Source organism: Lepidochelys kempii, chromosome 1, assembly GCF_965140265.1.
Source record: "Lepidochelys kempii isolate rLepKem1 chromosome 1, rLepKem1.hap2, whole genome shotgun sequence".
Lineage (NCBI taxonomy): Eukaryota > Metazoa > Chordata > Testudines > Cheloniidae > Lepidochelys > Lepidochelys kempii.
This window is the reverse complement of record NC_133256.1, coordinates 161,003,871-161,022,761: the sequence shown is the minus strand read 5'-3', so window position 1 is coordinate 161,022,761 and position 18,891 is coordinate 161,003,871. Positions and strand designations below refer to the sequence as shown.

At 38.6% G+C, this 18,891-nt stretch overlaps 1 protein-coding gene across 3 annotated transcripts in view; it reads left to right on the top strand.

Annotated features, from left to right (window-relative positions):
* TTC3 (tetratricopeptide repeat domain 3) overlaps positions 1-18,891 on the top strand; it is a 131,330-nt gene that overhangs the window by 17,463 nt on the left and 94,976 nt on the right. Inside the window, exons 7-16 of one of the 3 annotated variants that reach the window (XM_073360955.1) lie at positions 814-900; positions 5,289-5,412; positions 8,337-8,422; positions 8,755-8,785; positions 10,567-10,747; positions 12,280-12,342; positions 14,436-14,490; positions 15,235-15,397; positions 15,524-15,572; positions 16,777-16,900. In XM_073360955.1, coding sequence (XP_073217056.1) covers positions 814-900; positions 5,289-5,412; positions 8,337-8,422; positions 8,755-8,785; positions 10,567-10,747; positions 12,280-12,342; positions 14,436-14,490; positions 15,235-15,397; positions 15,524-15,572; positions 16,777-16,900 — 963 coding nt within the window. Of the gene's footprint in view, positions 1-813; positions 901-5,288; positions 5,413-8,336; positions 8,423-8,754; positions 8,850-10,566; positions 10,748-12,279; positions 12,343-14,435; positions 14,491-15,234; positions 15,398-15,523; positions 15,573-16,776; positions 16,901-18,891 lie in introns of all 3 variants that reach the window. The other 2 variants (XM_073360964.1, XM_073360973.1) reach the window with 2 other exon arrangements.

The window sequence follows — 18,891 nt, the reverse complement described above, 5'->3', positions numbered from 1 at the left end:
AGCTGTGCTCCGGAGGCACCAAGAGCTGTGATTCACCTATTGCCACCTTCCTGCTGCTTGAGGGCGTGTGGTCAGTGCCAGCCTGGTGTCAACTCCCTAACACAACAAAACTGTCAGCAACTCAAGAATTCTCCTCTGTGCTATTCTAATCGTACTTTTGCCCTGCAGGTTGACAATGGATGCACCACAGCTCCCAAGTCCCTTTAAAGTGCCCCCCTGTGGTGTCCAGCCCCTGATCACTGGATGTCCACAGAAGTACTAGGTTCTCTGTTCCTAAAGGAACAGTGTACCTAGTTTACTAGTTTTACCCTAGACTATTGCTCCTGTATCAATTGCAGCACTTGAGTTCAATGATAATTAAACAAAAGGAAATTCTTTTTAAGAAAGAATAGACATTCAAATTGATACAAGTGTGAGTGATGGAAACAAATGGCTACATACAAAGCAAAATCATAAAACACTAACTAAAGCCTCCACTTATTAATTCCCATCCCAAAGTTCAGTCTTCTTGCAGCAGTTTGCGAGCTACAAGGAGCCAGAACTCAGCTATGGCTACACTACAGTTTAAGTTGATGCAGAACTGCTTGCTATGCCCTCCCCAAACTCCTCCCACACATTCCTTGCAAACACCTGGCCTGTCTCAGTATCCCATTCATGCCACACCTTTTGGATAGCTTCCAAAATGATACCTGGACTTAGCACAGCTATAAGAGCCTACACTATCATCACCCCTCCCACCAAGTGTTCTGTGTGTTAATTGGTATTTAATAAAAACATGCTCTCTGAAAGATTTTTATTTGTCTCCTTCACAAGGTGGTTGCTGCTGGAATTAATACACAGTGGCAATTGGATCATTTGCAGACTGCAGATCTTGGTCAGGAATCAACATTTTCATGGAAGGTGGAAACTTAACAAAGCAGACAAGATGCTGTATAGAAAGACTCATTACTTGTGGTCGTTATCAAAATAGTGTCTTAAAGCTTCCCTTATTCAAATAACCTCCATTGCACCCCTTCTAATAGCCCTGCTATTTGGCTGCTCAAAATCAGCTGCCAGGGGATTCACCTCGGTCCTCCAGCAAAGGGGAAACTTTTTACCTTTAGCCTCACAAATATTATGGAGTGCACAGCAGGCTCCTATGACCATGGGAATATTTTCCTCATTTAGGTCTAGCCTGCCATAAGGGCAGCGCCAGTGTGTTTTTAATTTGCCAGAGGCACATTCTGTACCTGCTCAGCCAATTGTTGAAGCACTCCTTGCTGCTGTCTAGGTTTCATGGCTAAGGCTTTATGAGCCTTAGGAGTAAGGGGTATGCTGGGTCTCCCAGGATCACTGTGAGCATTTCAACAGGCCCTGGTGATCCAAAAGCATCTGCAATACCATAGAGAAGTACCCCTTTCTATTAACGTACTCTGTCGCAAGATGATCCGGGGCCAAAATTGAGATGTGTGCCATCGGTTGCCATGCTGCAGTTAGGGAATCCCCTTGTTGCAAAGCCATCCACTATTTCATACACATTTCCAAGAGTCACAGTCCTTCATAGCAGAATGAGATTAATGGCCCTGCAAACTTGCATTCACGCAGCCCCAGTGGTGTACTTCCAGACTCCAAACTGATTTGCGACCGACCGGTAGCAGTCTAGAGTTGCCAGCTTCCACATAGCCATTGCTATATGCTTATCCACCGAGAGGTCAGCTCTCATTTTGGTGTTGTGCCACAGTGCTGGGGCAAGCTCCATACACAGTTCCAGGAAGGTGGCTTTCCTCATCCGAAAGTTCTGCAGCCACTGCTCATCATCCCACACCTGCATAATGATGTTTTTCCCACCACTCAGTGCTTGTTTCCCAAGCCCAGAAGGGACGGCCCACTGTGTGTAGTTGCTCTATAAATGCCAAAAGTAATCTGGTGTTTTCTTTTGATGACATGTAGCAGGTCAGGCAACTCTGATTCCTATTCAGATTGGGAGTTCATGGTATACTGCATGATCATCCGTGATTTGTTCATAACAGTGACCACAACAGCAGAGAGCCATGCGGGATCCATCCTTTCAGACAGAGATGGTGGGTGCACAGGGGCTGTTGAAAAATGCCACAAAATGCAGTCAGAAGCCTGTGGAATGATGGGATGGAAAAAAAATGCATCATGGGACATTGAGCCTACACCCATGATGCATTGTGATCCACTCTGCTTTCCCACAACTCCTAGCTGCAGAAGGGGGCGAGTAACGTGGGGGGGATAGCTACTCGCAGTGTGCTGCTCTCACTGTCTATGCTAGAGCACCAACTGTGTATGCGCTCCACCTACAGAAGCAGCATTGTGTGAACATGCTCAAGCAATGTAATTACAGTGCTTTTAGATAGAATCATAGAATATCAGGGTTGGACGGGACCTCAGGAGGTCATCTAGTCCAACCTCCTGCTCAAAGCAGGACCAATCCCCAATTTTTGCCCCAGATCCCTAAATGGCCCCCTCAAGGATTGAACTCACAACCCTGGGTTTAGCAGGCCAATGCTCAAACCACTGAGCTATCCCTGTAACTTGCATCAACAGAGCTCTAGTGTAGACAAGGCCTCAGTCTTTCATGAAGCACCCCTGTTTAACAAGGCGCATCTTAGTGAATGGATACAGACTGCCTTTCTCCACCTTGTGATACACTAAATCAGTCTTTTGTCTTTATTCACAAACATGGCCACCCCTTGCTGTCATGTCATTCCTTTTCACTTGCAATTAGTTTCAGTGTTTATAGTTGCTTTGTTGGTTTTCCATTGCCTTTTCTGGGTTGTTACTGGGGTGGATGATTGAGCAATATGTTACATCGTTCGCTAGCCAGAGTGGGGGTGACAGCTCCATTCCACTTGAATTGACCATCGCCAAGACACATTATTCCCTGGTGACTCTCTTTCACTTCAAGACCATAAGGGCTTAATTTTCAGTATAGTTACATTATTCCTTAAATATTTCGCATATGCACATTTCACAATAAGTGAGTGTCGATAAGTTACAAGCTTTTAGTAGAGAACTCACATGCTACTGTTTATAGTGAATGTAGTAAGTTTGTCAGGTTTGAGGAAGGAGCTGCTTGCAAAGAATATTGAGCCATTTGCCAGTTGTCACCAATGGGCCTCGGTGTCACAGTGGGCATTTACTATGCTGAGTAACATTCAGTTCCTTATAAGGAGCAATGATTGGCTGATGACTGCAGGCAAGTTGATCACACACAATGCAGATAATGGTTTTTTAAAATTAACATTTGGTTTTATACTGATATACCAAAAGTGTCCTTTCTGGTTTGTTGTCAAACAAGGATTTGAGGAAAGGTTCATAAGTCAGGAGTAGTAATCTCTAGCACCAGTAAAAAGTAACAATGTATGAGAAATACTACCTATCGAAAGGCATTTTGATATGCTACCTTGCCTTGACTGTAGTGCTGCCTGCAGTGATTCAAAAACAGAAGTACTAACCTCAGGGCAGACTGTTAGGAAGCAGAGTACAAACCCCAAATTGGCTGTGAGTTCTATACTAATACTATGTCTACATTAGCACTTTTGTCAGCAAAATTATTTTCAGTCGGGGTGTGGAAAGAAACCCTGATCGACATCAGTTTCACTGATGAAAGCGCCAGTGTGGACAGCACTATGTTGGTGGTAGAGCGTCTCCTGCCATCGTAGCTACCACTGCTCGTTGGGGGTAGTTTAATTATGCTGGCGGGAAAGCTCTCTCCTGCTGGCATAGAGTGGCTTACACAGGAGACTTTACAGTGGTGCAGCTGCAGCGGGACAGTTGTGCTGCTGTAAGGTCTGTAGTGTAGACATAGCCTTAGAGTTCACCAGCCATTTATCAAGTGCAAACTCCTTAGGCACTATAGCAGCATTAACATGGAGTCACAGACAGTCCCCTGGGCTACTCTGAGCTATCTCACCACCCAGGTGCGCGTACTTTTGTGATCAGTGATCCTTTACACCAAGAAACACAGCAATATTCAAGTTACTCTGAGTCCCAAAGGACCAGTCACTTACCCCAGGTCAGTTGCACCTGAAGTCTCACAACAGAGATAATGCTTTCAGCCAATCCTGTAAAAAACTATATAAAGATTTATTAAATAGGAAAAAGAAATTTAGACAATTCTTTACCAGGGTAAAGCAGTAAACATACACAAATAAGTTACAATCTTAAATTTCAAAAGGTAGTAGAAGTTTCTATAATCCACAAGCTCTATGTCCTTTAGGGCTAACCCAGGTTAAGCAGCTGGGGATCTCTTGCTTATGCCTGGAAAAATCTTGTCCCCAGAGTCCAAGCATCAGTTTGTGTTAGGGGTTTTATACCCCTCATGTCATGTACTCTGAGCTGGAAACTCAACTGATCGGAGGAATCCACTTGCATGACTTCTTGTCACAGGGAGGAGGACAGAACAATAAAAGTATTTTGTTCTCTTGAGGGTTTTTAGGGAGACTCCAGTTGCAGGGTCCCATAATAGTCTGTCGAGTGTTCATGGACCTTTCCTTTGGGGAAAGGCATAACACTTTCTTTTGAAGATGAGCCCCTCACTAATTAAGGTCTTTCTCCCATCTGGTGATTTATACAGTCACAGAGGTTCACAATGTAACTGCTGAAATATTACCTTACAATATCGGATACAATATTATAAATAATATTAATGCACTCACCAATTCATAAGCATTCAATGAAGTATAAACACATTCTTATAATTGTTAAAATAGATATTAGAATTATTACACAGGTGAACCAGACTGATTCCAGCTATGTATTTGTCAGTGTCCAGTTGAGACACGGGGACCTTGGTATGAGCAGGTACCTGATCTGCCAGCGTCACTGGTATGTCACATCTAACCTAGCAGCTAGAGCAAAAAACCTTTTCTAAGGTTGTCCATGTGCCTTTGTTGTGCATAAAATGAGGTGGCTGTTGTAATTTGTGAAAATGCAATCTAACTTAGTGTTGGTTCTCTTTGACCATATTTTTATGCAAGAAATAACGTAGAAATAAACTAAAAATATCTTTCCTGAATTCTATGGGTTGTGGAATAGATATGAAGTATTTGAACTATGCTTTTCTATTTTTTCCAGGCAACACCCTAAACATTTGCCCTTGCACCTTATTTGTCAGACTGTTACACAACATTGCTGATATGCTATCCATATTTGTTAAATTTTTTAGTTTATATTATGTTGCCAGTAATTTAGGTTATTTTCTTTTACTTAGCTTATCCCATATAAGAAAAACCGAGTATAGTTGCTAGCTTTCTCTAATTTCTACCCTTTATTTGAAATAGAGAGTTTTTGATATTGGGGCTGCTCTTGCCTGGGTGAAATGTACAGGCGAGTTCAGTGTTCTACAGAAATTAGAAGAACTTGGAGATTACTGTTGGCCTCCTCTAGAAGCTTTCTTTGCTAAATGTAAGTATAATCATTGTGACAGGCATCCAATTTCCTGCAAGATTCTGGACAAACATTATTGAATTGGGCTACACCTTATTGAATTAACTTTTAAATATCATGGGATCTCATATTAAAAATGCAAATGTTTGTGGTGTTGTGGGATTGTATGTAAGCTGTGTAGGAGACCTGACTAATGTAACCCTTGGGAAGTATTATGAGCTTCAAAGGACTCCTTTAGAAAATGGGCTAAGACAGGAATGAATTTATAGTTGAGCAGGTTTTCTAGAGGGTATTTGCTTTGGGGACAAGACCTCAAGACCTTTATCTATGAATTACCTATTCCCAGGATCAAAAGTTCCAAACAGCATGGAGGAGTAATTCGCAGATTCATGGGGGTGCTTTTTTCTGAGCCAAGGCAATTACGAACTTGTGATCATGAGGGGGGAAAAAAACCTTGGTGAGGCTTGAAGGACTACTCACCAGCCAGAGACCTTGTAGGATTTGGGGCAATCTCTGGTAGCTTATTAGCATGCATGTACGTTCTTTAATTGGTTTTAATATGCTTTCTGTATAATGCTTTTACTTTAAGAATAAACATATTTGCTTAGAAAGAGCTGTGATAACTTGTAACTCTAGCAGTTACACTGTTTACAGCCTTTGAAGAGTAAGCCAAGTGCAGGCACAGGCCTGTTAGGTGGTCTGCCTTGCTGGGGAATAACAGCCTTAGAAGAGAACTGTGCAGCCTGGACATGCCCTGGTCAGGAAGTAGAGAGGTGCATATGTCAGTCCAAGAGTGGTAATGGCTTAGGAGTGGGAAATCTAAGATTGGGTGCTCTTGCTGGATCATAGAGGGGCAATTCAGGTGCAGTTGCCCAGACTGACAAGCATTTAAAAAAAAAAATGGGGGAAGATACCTTGTCATGGGGTGGTTGGGGGTGTGGATGTGTGTCTGAGTCCTATATTTTTTTTTTCTTTAGCTTTGGAGCAGTTGAGGTATCGTGGGAAAATTAGAATCTTTTCAGTACAGAGGATTATTCTCTCGTACTTATGTATTTGTTTTCTAATGTTCATTACAAAGGAAATTCTTATCTTGACTTTATCCCTTCCTGCTGCTTATTCCCTCATTGACATTCCACTCTTAGTCAGTGATAGTAATTTTCACAGCAGTTGATTGTATCTTAAATATCATAACCTCATTTGTGGAATAATTGACAAGAGCCAGATGAACTCTTAGAAGATAACAAAGGAAAAGACAGAGAACATGATTATCAGCTAAGTGAAACAGTTTCTAAATGCAGTATACTTAATTTTTCCGTGGAGTCATCCACTCTTCAGTTTTGTCAGCTATTCTAAAGCTAGAAAAACAGCTTAGCAGTCTTTCCTTTGCAATATCCAGTTTTGCTCCAGTGTTTATCATCGTTCTTGCTGCAGCTGCCATTGGTATGATATCCCCTTCTGTATTAAAAATAAGCTTTTGATAACTGGGATGTGTTCTGTCATCAGTGACATTGGAATCTGAATCCTACTTGGCGTGAGGTACTTTTTTTCGTAGAGAGACAATAAACCAGAATATTTTCTCTTACCTTCCTTTTCAAGAATGACTGTTAAAGAAAACAAGGCTGGTCTAACATTTGATGAAAGACTTCAGTATAACAAAAAACAAAACAAGAGTTTATATCTAATTATAAAGAAGTGACTCACTAGCACTTTCTAAAAATTATCTGAAGTATAGTAAAAAAAAAATTTAAACAGGAGTCCACAAGTTTGACAGTGTCTTTAGGCAGATTAGGACACTGATAATTTTGGTCCCATTAGAAACTAGTGAGAAGTCAGTTTCAAAGTTAAAACAACTCCATAACATTTGGAGACAGTCTGACGATTGGATATGATCAGAAATTTTGCAGTCATCTTGCTCAGGAGGCTTTGTCTCTTGTTGTGATGTCCTGTGGGTAGGATGGGTGCCTCCTATGTTAAAAGACAACATTCCCATATACTGACTCTGTCAGATATTTTTAGAAACTCTTCAATTTTTTCATTTTAAAATATTCCAGACTAGTAAATAATTAGCTCTAAAGTCTTAGCCCACTTGGTTTTAAGTGTAAGCTCTTCTCCTTCATAGAACTGTTTGTGGGTACCCTCTGGTACTCATTATCTGGCTAATATTTTTCTTAGTTCCCAAAGTCTTGAAATGGTAATGGATTTAATAGGTAACTTTACATCCATTTTGTGTGGATATTTTAAAGTATATAACAGTGGTAGAGTGAAAGATTGTTACTTTGTCATCCAAATGAAATACTTGATTGAAACAAAATGTTTGGTGAAACTCTTAACTGCTGTTCGTTCTACTACATGACTGTGATGGTTAACACATTTATATCTGTTTGTTATATTACTGTGATTAGAGCTGAATAATATCTGTCAGCTTCATGAAACTTTTGAATAAATTATTCAGAAAGATGAGAATTTAATTCTTATGATCCAAAAAAGTTCTATTGTAGTAGCAAAAGGCTCCATGGCACTGAGATGTAGGCTGAGGATGGCAGGGTTTGGGCTTTTAGTTCAAAGGGAGAATCATTTAGTCCTTGATTCAGCAAGGTACTTAAGTACATGCTGGCTTCAAATATGTGAGTATTGTCACTGACTTCATTGAGATTGCTCACATGTTTCAAGTTAGGCACAATGCTCGTAATTTTAAGTACCTTGCTGAATTCAGTTGGGACTTACATATTTTGTGCAACAGTGGAAACAAAAATAATCCACATTCTGTTCGAAATTTATTACTTTGTTTTAGCTTATTTCTGTTGTTGATGAGGGGAAAAACAAAACTAGACACATCCTGTTTACGGTTATAGAATATACAATGATTGTTAAAAGCAAGCAGTTAAACCTATTGTTTGGCTTTTGGTTTTTTTTTTCCTTACTTTACTAATTTCTGCCTACAGATAAACATTATATAACTAAAGTTGCATTGGAAGACTGCAATTTAGTTGAAGAGTTTGAAGTTCAGAGTTGTGAAAACTGTATAAAGGTAGGACAAAATACTAAAGTGTGTGTGTGTATAATTTTTTTTTAAAAAAACAAGAGTGATCAAAGATAGTCAAAGTTACAGAAACTTGTAGAGAAGCTATTGGCCAAAAATGAGTATTCCTTTTATAGGATCATTTTCCAACACTTATTAGGAGTTGCATGCCTTTTCAGATAATTACACTGCTCCAGGTCAATTAGTTATGAGTACATTTCAACATTTGGTATACACACGAATGAGATACTTAAATACATATTGTTAAATGCTTTTATAGTTCTCATCACAGTTGGGTTAAATTCTGATTGGTTGCATATTTGTTTTTCTTGATCTTACAGAAAAGTGAATTTATGAAAAAGAGAGGAAATTGTGAGTTTTCCCAAGAGAAATTTGCTTTTGCTATAAGCTCATACACTAAAGCCATAGAATTTTGGTAAGAACTAAGTCAACTAACTAGATCATCTTTGTGTATATCACATTTTTATCTTTTTCAGACTTGTCTTGGTTTGTTTGACCACCCATTTAAAAATCAGATGATGCCTAACTGATTTACCACAGTTTTGTTTACTTTCATATTATCTCTGTTTCCTGTCTTAGTACTAAAGACACTTTTTATCTTTGTCTATGTTAGTGGCGTTTTAAAAAAATGCCCACCATTACTAATACTAGTTCAGCAACATCAGCTCGAACGGTGTTGGTAGCGGTAGGGTAAATGGCCCTTCAGCTTCAGAAGCCAATTTCAGTGCTGTGTGTTAAACATGGTCCCATCAGAAAAACAGGATACACTACTGAAAATGGCTACTGGAGCTGATAGCTGCCTACAATAGGGCTCCCAGTGTTACTGGCACTAGTGGGGCTGACCCAGTGTTGGCACCAGTGGGATATTTAGGGTTTGAGATCATGCTTACTTCATCTAATATGTGTTGCTTATTCCTCCCCTGAAGTCATCCTTTGGGTGGTTGTGGAAACTGTTTTATAGGTATGACTTCAAATGGAGAAAGAAACGTAAAACAAAAACAAATATTATTCATGCAAATGGTACAGTATTTACTTAGTGTATAATGCTATGCCTTGTAAAATAAACTAGCAACAAAACACTGGTTTGCTGAAATTAACAGTGCTATCACAAGCAAGTGCTGCTTTTGGCAAATTCAGTTGTGTCTGTGGAAAGGCTGTATACTTCATAAAGATTCCTATCTTAGGGAGTATTGGGCCTGACATATATTGTCGGCATGCATTTGAAAGGATTGATGCCTTCCTAATGTCTCCCCTCAGACTGTGTGCCAACTGGTAAAGTAGATTTCTTCTTTGAGTAGCTTCCCGTATGAGTGCTCCACTTTAGGTGAGTCTGCATCCCTGTGCCTGTGATTGGAGATTTTTGGTAGCAGTGCTCATTCGGGCTGCTTATACACACTCCCACAGTCTTGGGCTGCTTTTGGCGGCTCTATATTATGCTAAGCGGCCAAACTGCCTTCAGTTCCTTCTCAACCACTTTTGGCCTGAGGTGGAGCCCTTAGCAGAGCCTATTTAGTATATCTTTAGTGTTACTCTTTAGTGGTGTTGTTGTTGTAGTGATAGAGTAGAGTTAGTTTGTTTGAACTATCCTCCTCTCCCCTCATTTTCTTTCTTTATTGTTCAAAAAATATATTATTTACTCCTGAGGGAATTCTGCACAAAAAAATTAAAAATTCTGCTCCAAAACAATAAAAATTCTGTGCACAGTATTTTAAAATTCTGCATATTTTATTTGTCAATAAATAAATGTGGCAGCTCCAGCATGGCAGAAGGGAGCACAGGCCACTGGCTGTATGGAGTTGGGAGATCACCCTGCAGTCCCTTCCTCCCCCACCCTCTTGTGGCCATCTCATCTACTTGAAGAGTGGAGGAAATAGGGGCTCTCATGCTGTACCCCCCCATATATAATTTTCTTTAAAGATAAAGTTACGTTATGACCACATCCAAAGTTCTTACCAAAAATACTTTCCTCATACCACTTGATTAGCTTATACCTATCATCGTTCTTTCCCAAGGCACATGCAATAAAAGGGAGGCCCTGCTCCACATGCTAGACGTTAGAAGAGCGCTAGCATTCTCAAAAGAACTAAACTGTTCAGAAAATCATCAAAATTATTCTTTTCTATTACTGAAAGATCAAAGGGTTCAGCCATATCTAAACAAAGGCTTTCAAAATGGATTTCCAGTTGCATTCACCTCTGCTATAGTCACCATGATATGCAGCCGCTGCCAGGAACTCGAACACACTCCACAAGATCGATTTCCACCTCTACATGAACAATGTACCAATCAGACATCTGTAAAGCAGCCACCTGGGTAAAAAACTGAAAAAAACTTCTGTAGCAGCAGTGCTTTTGGGTTCCTGTCTATATTAGAGAGAAGCCTTTGTAGATTGTACCAGTTCACACCTACCTGAGATGAAGAAACTGTTTGGTACAAGCCATCTTGTAAAATGGCTAGGACAGCGATAAGTGGAATTAAAACATAGTTTGTTTATTGCATGCTCAAGGTGTTCTCATTGTTTTCTGCAGTTTCTTCCCGTGTGTCCAGCAATTAAAAAGTTAAAGATGCAGCATTGTTGTAGATGTAGTTGTTCATAGAACTGAGTGGAGAACTATAGTCATAATCAAAGACAACAAACATGAGAACCACAGGCTGGAAAATTGCTTCCTTTATATGAGGGTGAGGAAGCTAATTTCCTTTACCACCACTTTGGTATTCTCCTCCCTTCAATAGTTAGGGGCAGTGATATGTTTGTTATTTGAAAAGTGACATTTTTATGAAAATTGTTATTTTAGTGGTAGATACTTAAACCCTATGGCCTAGCACTCATCAGTATTCACTTTACCCCTTATAATTCTTGTGGATTAGACATTCCTATATTTCAGTGATAAAATGCTCTCTACTTCTGTAGTAAATAAAAAAAGTATTTGTGTCTGAAGGCATCATGGTAGAGCTTACAAGAAAAGGCCAGTCTTCCTCTTTCAATCAGAGAATTTTGTTAGCTGTCAGTCTGCTGCAAGAAGATTCCTAGCTAGCTGGGAGAACCTCCAAAACAACAGTCAAAATAGAATAAAATACCCTCTTGTTTTTTTTTGTTAATGTTTCTTTGTTAAATGAAGTCATAAGCAATAATACAAGTCACAAATGAAAAATCTGTTTTGCTGTTGTTCTGATTTTTGCTTCAACTCCTCTGGATAGCATTGGATTGATCCAGGAACAGAGGAAGTCTACAGTAATTCATTCAAGAGGGCTTAATGGAGTAGTTGTATTAGTGTATTGTTCAGAAACAAGAATATATTTGCCTAAAAACATTAGTTTCAGCACCAAATAAAGTGCAGTATATATTACAGTACAGCTGGCCTTTCTGCACCTCAGGCACCTTTTTCAGCCTGAAAAAGTGAAGTTGAGCTAATAGAAAATCATGGTAAATATACCCTCTCAAAGGATTTGAACTGCACTTCAATAAGTTCAACAGAGCTGAGTTGCAATTTATCTTCACTAATGCTTTGCTCCTGATGCACCCCATTTCTTCCTCCCCTGAATATTTAGATCTTTCTGAACTGTTTTTTAATGTGGGGAGGGAACTGCCAGAATTGACTGAGTTCTGTACCTTGCCCGAGATTACACACCTGAAATCAATGGGACCATTCAGATTAGTAAAATTAAGCATGTTTATAAGTGTTTGCTGGATTGGGTCACAGACTTGCACATATTGAGGAAATGGAGTGGTTGGAGAATTTTATTGTGAAAAATGAAAGTTTGTTTTCCTTATGATTAGTCATTTTATATTGTTCAGAAGTAATATACTTTATTAACTGATACCTTTTTAATAATTTATTTTTAAGTCCTGAAAACCATCTTCTTTACGGTAACCGGGCTCTCTGTTTTCTTCTCACTGAACAATATGGGTAAGTAAATCATTTCTGGAATCTGAAATGCTGAAGTTTCCTGTAATTGCAAACTCTGAATTGGCCGTATACTTGGTAAAGTAGTATTTTAATCCCTTGAAGATACAATGCTTGGTTCCTGAAGTAATAATAGCACAGTATAAAGGAGACAGGATAAAACTGATTGTTTTCAGGCAGACTGAAAATAGCTGTTTAAAAAAAAAAAAAAGTGAGCTGTGTTGTCATCCTAGTTCTTTGTTAGGCTTCATATTTAAGTTTCATCTTCTATTTTCTATTTTCTGTTTTCATCTTCAACCTTCTATTTTATTGCTGATTGTCTGAGCAGAGCCATCCAGCAAATGTGTTTATCTTGCATGGCTGGATTTCCATCCATTTGAAAGGAAATTCCACGAGGAGAATATGATTGAAAACTTGAAAGATGTAAACATCTTTAGAAAACATGTATATTTTGAATAGATATAATTATATAGATAATTATATAGATATAATTTGCAGCAAATACAAAGCATCTAAATATTACAACTATTCTGATCTTTTCCTCTAACCTTCCACCTGTGCCAGGGATCCCATCCCATCTCCTGATATACCTTACCGCCACTCTGATCCCCTCCATTTCCCTGGTGCTCAAACTCACTCTTAGCATGCTCCCTTCCATTGCAGCACAAGCATGCTTTAGTTTATGCCATTTTAAAAAACAAAAACCCACTGAAACCCTACTTGCTTCTTTAGCTATTGCCCCTTTTCCCCTTCATTTCTAATTCTCCCCAGACTAATTGAATGCATTATCTACTCCAGCTGTCTGGAGTTCCTCTCCTCCTATGCCACTGTAGCCCCTCTTCAGTCAGGCTTACTTTCCCTCCACTGAAATGGTTCTTGCCAAAATCTCTAATGAACTCTCCTTGGTAAAACTCAGAACCAGTACTCTGTTGTCACTGTCTTTAAATTTTGCCATTGTTAACCATGCTCTTCATTAAATCTTGTTTTCCCTCTGCTTTCATGACTGTCCTCTCCAGCCACTCCTTTAGCATTTTATTAAGAATCCTCTTCATTTCCCTTCTGACTTTCTGTGGGAATCCCAAAGAGCTCTGTCCTTCTCATCTCCTTTTTCTTCCTAACTGTTCTTAGTCATAAATATGAGTTCAGTATTTTTATACTGATGACTCAGATTTACCTCTCCATTCCTGATGTGTCACCTGTCCAAGCTAAAAATCTCATCTTGTGTCTCTGGCATTTCTTTGTGGATATATAGTTGTCAGGTGAAGCTCAACATAACCAAAATAGAGCTCAACATAATCAAAATATGATTTCCCCCCATACAAGCCTCTTTCCCTCCCGCTTTTAGTCACGTAGACTCAATTTCTCTTTCACTCAAGACCATAATTTGGGTGTCATCTTTGACTCATCCCTCTGTCTCGATCTTCACATCCAAACTATGCCTAAATCTTGCTGCTACTTCCTGCCTTTCCTTTCTATCCACACAGCTAAATCTCTCATTCAGGTCTTCTTTCATCTTGCATCTCAGTCACTGCAATATCCTCCTTTCTGGTGTTGACAAATCCTGTCTTGCCCCACTTACAGCCATTTAAAATGCTGCTGTAACAATCAATTTTGATGGCTTGTTTTGACCACATCAACCCATCTTTGCATCCCTTCATAGTCTTACCCCTTCTCCACTGCATCAAAATACTTGTTTTCACCGTTAGCATCCTTTTGCATGGTATCGAGAAGTTGAACCCTGCGTCTAATGCACAAATGATGCCTGTCTTGATTGCCACAAGGCCACCTTATTGTCCATTTTCAGATCCCTCCTTACAACTCCTCTCTGCGTTGATGGCTACAAAAAACTTGATAGTTAGGCAGCTGGTATGCTGTGCTTGTTATGCTAACAGCTATTGTCCTATTATTCCTTTTTAGACCCCCTCCATAAGTTTTTGTTATAAACACCTGTTGTCTAGTCTTACATGTAAATTAAAAATTGTTTTGTGCAGGAATTCTTTCTTTGTTATATCTGTACAGCGTCCTGCACAGTGGGGCCCTGAACTCTAGGTACTACTGCAATACTAATAAATATTTCCTTTTGTTTTTTTTTAAAGGAAAGCTCTTGTTGATGGAAAAAGGGCCACTATTTTGAAGCCTAATTGGCCAAAGGTTAGTTTAATGTAAATTTGGCAACAACTCTATCTTTACAGTAGAAAGAAAAATACATCAAATGGTCTAAATACAAGATCCCAGTGTCTGATATAAGGGCACAATCCTTTTAGATGCAGAGTTAGCTCCACTCCAGTTAGCTCTCATGGAAGTGGCAGGAGCTCAGCTCAGTAATCAGAGTAAACTTTAAAAAAAAAAATTAAAATTTAGATTGATTTTTTTTTTTTTTAAATATTATTGGGTGGTGTTTTTGTATGCATGAGGCTGGAGGGTAGAGAATATATTGTACATTTTAAAAACACTGTTGTGATAAATAAAACACGTATTATGTTGCTACATAGCATTAGAATATGCACAACACTTCATAATAAAATATGCAGAACAGTGAACGAAGTCTCATTCCCAAAGTTTTGTCTAAAAAGACTTGAACAATTGTGTAATTGTCCATATTTAAGTGCAAAAGTGATATTGCGGTTTAGGGAAAGGCATCTTCACTTTTCTCTGAAGCCAGAGATGGGATACTAGACTTGATTGATCATTAATCTGTTTTGATGTGGCAAATCTTATGTAACACTGGCCATTCAGCAGTTGGCTAGAACAGATAGTAACTTGTATGTTACTGAGTAGGTCAAAACTTTAACTTGTTCAGTCTACTAAGACACTCTTTCAGCTACAAGTTAGTATTTTTCTTTTTTGAAAGAATCATCACTTTGTAAAAAAAATTTAAATTGATATTCACATTAGGGTCATTATCGCTTCTGTGAGGCGCTCTCGTTGCTGGGAGAACATGAATGGGCCCTGGAAGCTAATGAGAGAGCCCAGGAACTCTGCAAGAATATTCCTGAGCGAGTTAAGGATCTTATTCTGCAAAACACAAAGTTAAGGAAGGAAATGGACGAAATTAAAGGTAGCTTTTTCTGTCTTCAAGATATTTTCTGAATACAATAAAGTACCTTAAACTGCAACTTTCCTTTCAAATGACTTAACATTTTTCAGTTGCTGGATTAGTGCTTTCTGTGTTAAATTTCTATAGGTCTGAAAGTGAGTAAAAACAGAAGAAAGAAAATATTTTTTGAGAAAAAGTAAGTTAAAGACAGATTTATTTTTATTTATAAAAATTAACTCAATTAATCTAAAGTTAATTTAATGTTTGTTTAAATAGCACAGAGCACAGAGTTTGCTTGAATTACTATGTTATACACTAACAAGTAAAAATAAGGGGAAAAGAGGCAAGTATCTGAACCCAGCAGTGTCTAATGCCCATTAATCATAATGAGGGGTAGTTGTGGAGGAGTGTAGGAAACAAAGTAATTAAAAAATGTATTTCAGTTGTTTTGTGCTGACTACTACTACCTCTAGATTGTTTTCTTTAGTTTTTTAGTTTCCCCATGCTATAAATTGTAAATCTAAAAAATCCTGAAAACATAACTAACTTTCCTTCTATCTCTGTTGCAGTACTGTAGCTATTAGGGAAGCAGATTGGGAAATATGTTCCATTTAAAGCATAAAAAGTTTAGATTTAGATTCAGCTAAACCACAGAAAATCCCTAGGGGTTAAAACCATATTGAATCTTAGATATATGGAGTAATTGAGCACCAATCATCACATGTAATAATCATAGATTAATTTTAGCATCACTGAAGTTTAATATGTACATCTATTGGGCAATCCCAGTCTAGTCAAATGTATCTTTTGGGTCTGTATATAGAAAAATATAGGATTTGACCCTTCAGGTATTTTTGTTCCCCCTCCACCTTAGTCACTGTTTATTTAGCTGTGTTAAAGTACATGCCTATAAACTAAGCTTTTTTCTCTAAAAGATGCATTAGATTTTATTGTTACACTTGTAAGCTTTATGGCATGTGCCATTATAAAAAAGAATGCAGTCACTATAATTAAAACCAGTTTTCTGTAAAAATTAGTGACCTGAAGAAATTCCCTCCATAACCTCCTTTTCTGTATAGCAGAAACAACATTTGCTATAGCATATTGAGTATGATTGATGTGTAGACAGAAACGGTATAAATGTACACTCTTTATAGAAAACATCACTTTGCTATTTGATTAGAGGTGCTGTCCACTTAGTTCTTTTCTTGCTGGTCAGTAGTCTGAAGAACTTTGAAGAGCTTGGTAGCTTGGCTACATGACCACCTCTTTAAATATGTCTAAGCTATCTGTGATCCATCTATTTATGGGGATTTTTTTGCAATACATATACAGTCTATAGTCTTAAGAATTGCCTATATGACTTACCAACACTGAAAACATCATTTTATTTTCCTTAGAGAATGTGGTTCTTCACGGTCTGATTTATTCAATTCTCAAGAATCAAAAGAAATGGACAAAGAAAGGAGGAAAATACAAGCAGACTCTAAAGACCACAGCTGTCATCAAAAACACAATATCAAGGTAACTTTAATCTTTAAATTGTACTATTACTGATTAGAAATTACTGTTAATAACGTGTGCTTTATAAAAATTGTGGACTTCCTTGATAGACACAGTTTGTATTATTGAGTCCTTAGACACTGTCCCAGAAGCTCTGATAAACTGGAGCTGACAAAACTTGGCTCATTACTCACTATACCAACTTTGATGAGTATTAGGTGACCATATCCACTCCTGAAGGGCTAGCAGCTTTATTCAGCTCATCTGTCCTGCTGCATCATGAAACTGAGTTCCATGCAGATTTCTCCCCTGATGCACACTGTGTGCAGCCTTGCCTTTCTTTCCTGATTTGAAGGAGTAGTTGGAAATTGATTGGACAGGGGTGGAGTTTGGTGCTGGGGGAAGAGAAGAGACTCCCAGCTGGAATAGACAGGGATTGTTTGGGGCTCACTGGAAGAAAGAATCCTAACTGACATTGCCTCAGTGGCCAGAAAACCATCTCTACTTGCCTCCTGGCACAGTCCAACCTTCAGCCACAGGATTTTGGCCAGTCATTACTTACTGCCACAAACAGTAGGCTGCTTAGTGAACAAAAATGCAGTATTTCCAACCTCAAACATTCAAAAAAGTAGTTTTTTTTTTTTTTAATTTGCTGTCCTGTTTGAGTTTTTAGTGTGCATTCAGGTCACATTTTTAAACTCTTCTCCGCAACCGTAAAAGCTATGGGTAAAACTCCTGGTCCAGCTGAAATCAGTGGGTGTCTTGCCAGGATTTCACACCAGAAACTTTTTAATATGAAACCTGAGGTTCTCATGCTTTAATGTGATTCCAGGAGCTCGGGGTTTCAGTAAAACACCAAATATCGGGACAGATTTGCAATGAAGTTCAGATGGGAAATTCCAGTTCACATCACTAGAAACAACACTGTTTGTACCTGAGCAACAAGACCAGACATTAGATAAATGATAGAGAATAGATAGGAAAGACTGAAAACAATCTGTAACAGGACACCTAGTATTGACTTCAGATGTAAATCACTGGAAAGTATTGTAAATTCCCTGGAAAGCGATACCTTAGTAACATATAGGAATAAGTAATGATGGTTGCAGGAAAAAAACCAGGAGTACTTGTGGCACCTTAGAGACTAACAAATTTATTAGAGTATAAGCAGAGTAAATCTCTGTTAAGAATTTAGGCCTGGTATACTTCAGTGGGAAAAAACATGGCAGTGTAGATGTTTCAGTACAAACGTCTAGTGTAGATGGGATTTGAAAAGGTTCAGTTTATCCTGTCTTGCAACAAGGGTATTCTTGACTGGTACAAATCATATTACACTAGTACAGGGGCTGGCAACCTTTCTGAAGTGGTGTGCCAAGCCTTCATTTATTCACTGTAATTTAAGGTTTCATGTGCCAGTACTACATTTTAATGTTTTTAGAAGGTCTCTCTATAATATATAATTAAACTATTGTTGTATGTAAAGTAAATAAGGTTTTTAAAATGTTTAAGAAGCTTCATTTTAAATTAAATTGCAGATCTTATCAGTTTAGTGTGATCCTTACCCTTGCCCTTGCTTTTCCTTGCTGAGTTTTCCAATGTCTGGCACGTACTTGGAACTTGAAGCTGCACGCAGGCTTCTGAGTGATCAGTTCTTAACTGGCTCTGAGAGGGATAGAGGACAGATTTCATGTGTGAAAATACCTGTTCATACAGGTGTGTGGATCCAAATGCTGAAAGCATTGCGAACACAATTTTCTTCAAACAGTTAAATTTCACTGGCAGGGACATCCATCAGGTCAGAACAGAGGCCCCATGATCTCTCTCGGTAGCTATAAGTGCAGTCCACAGAACTCCAAACTTTGATGCCCACAATTCTGAGCTTTTTAACTGAATGAGCTGCATTTCGAAATCTTCAACACCTATCCACTGAAAATAGACAAATCCAAGTCGCTTTCATTGAACTTCTCAGGTTTAATTAGAAAAGAAAGCATTGGGCCAAATCACTGGAAATC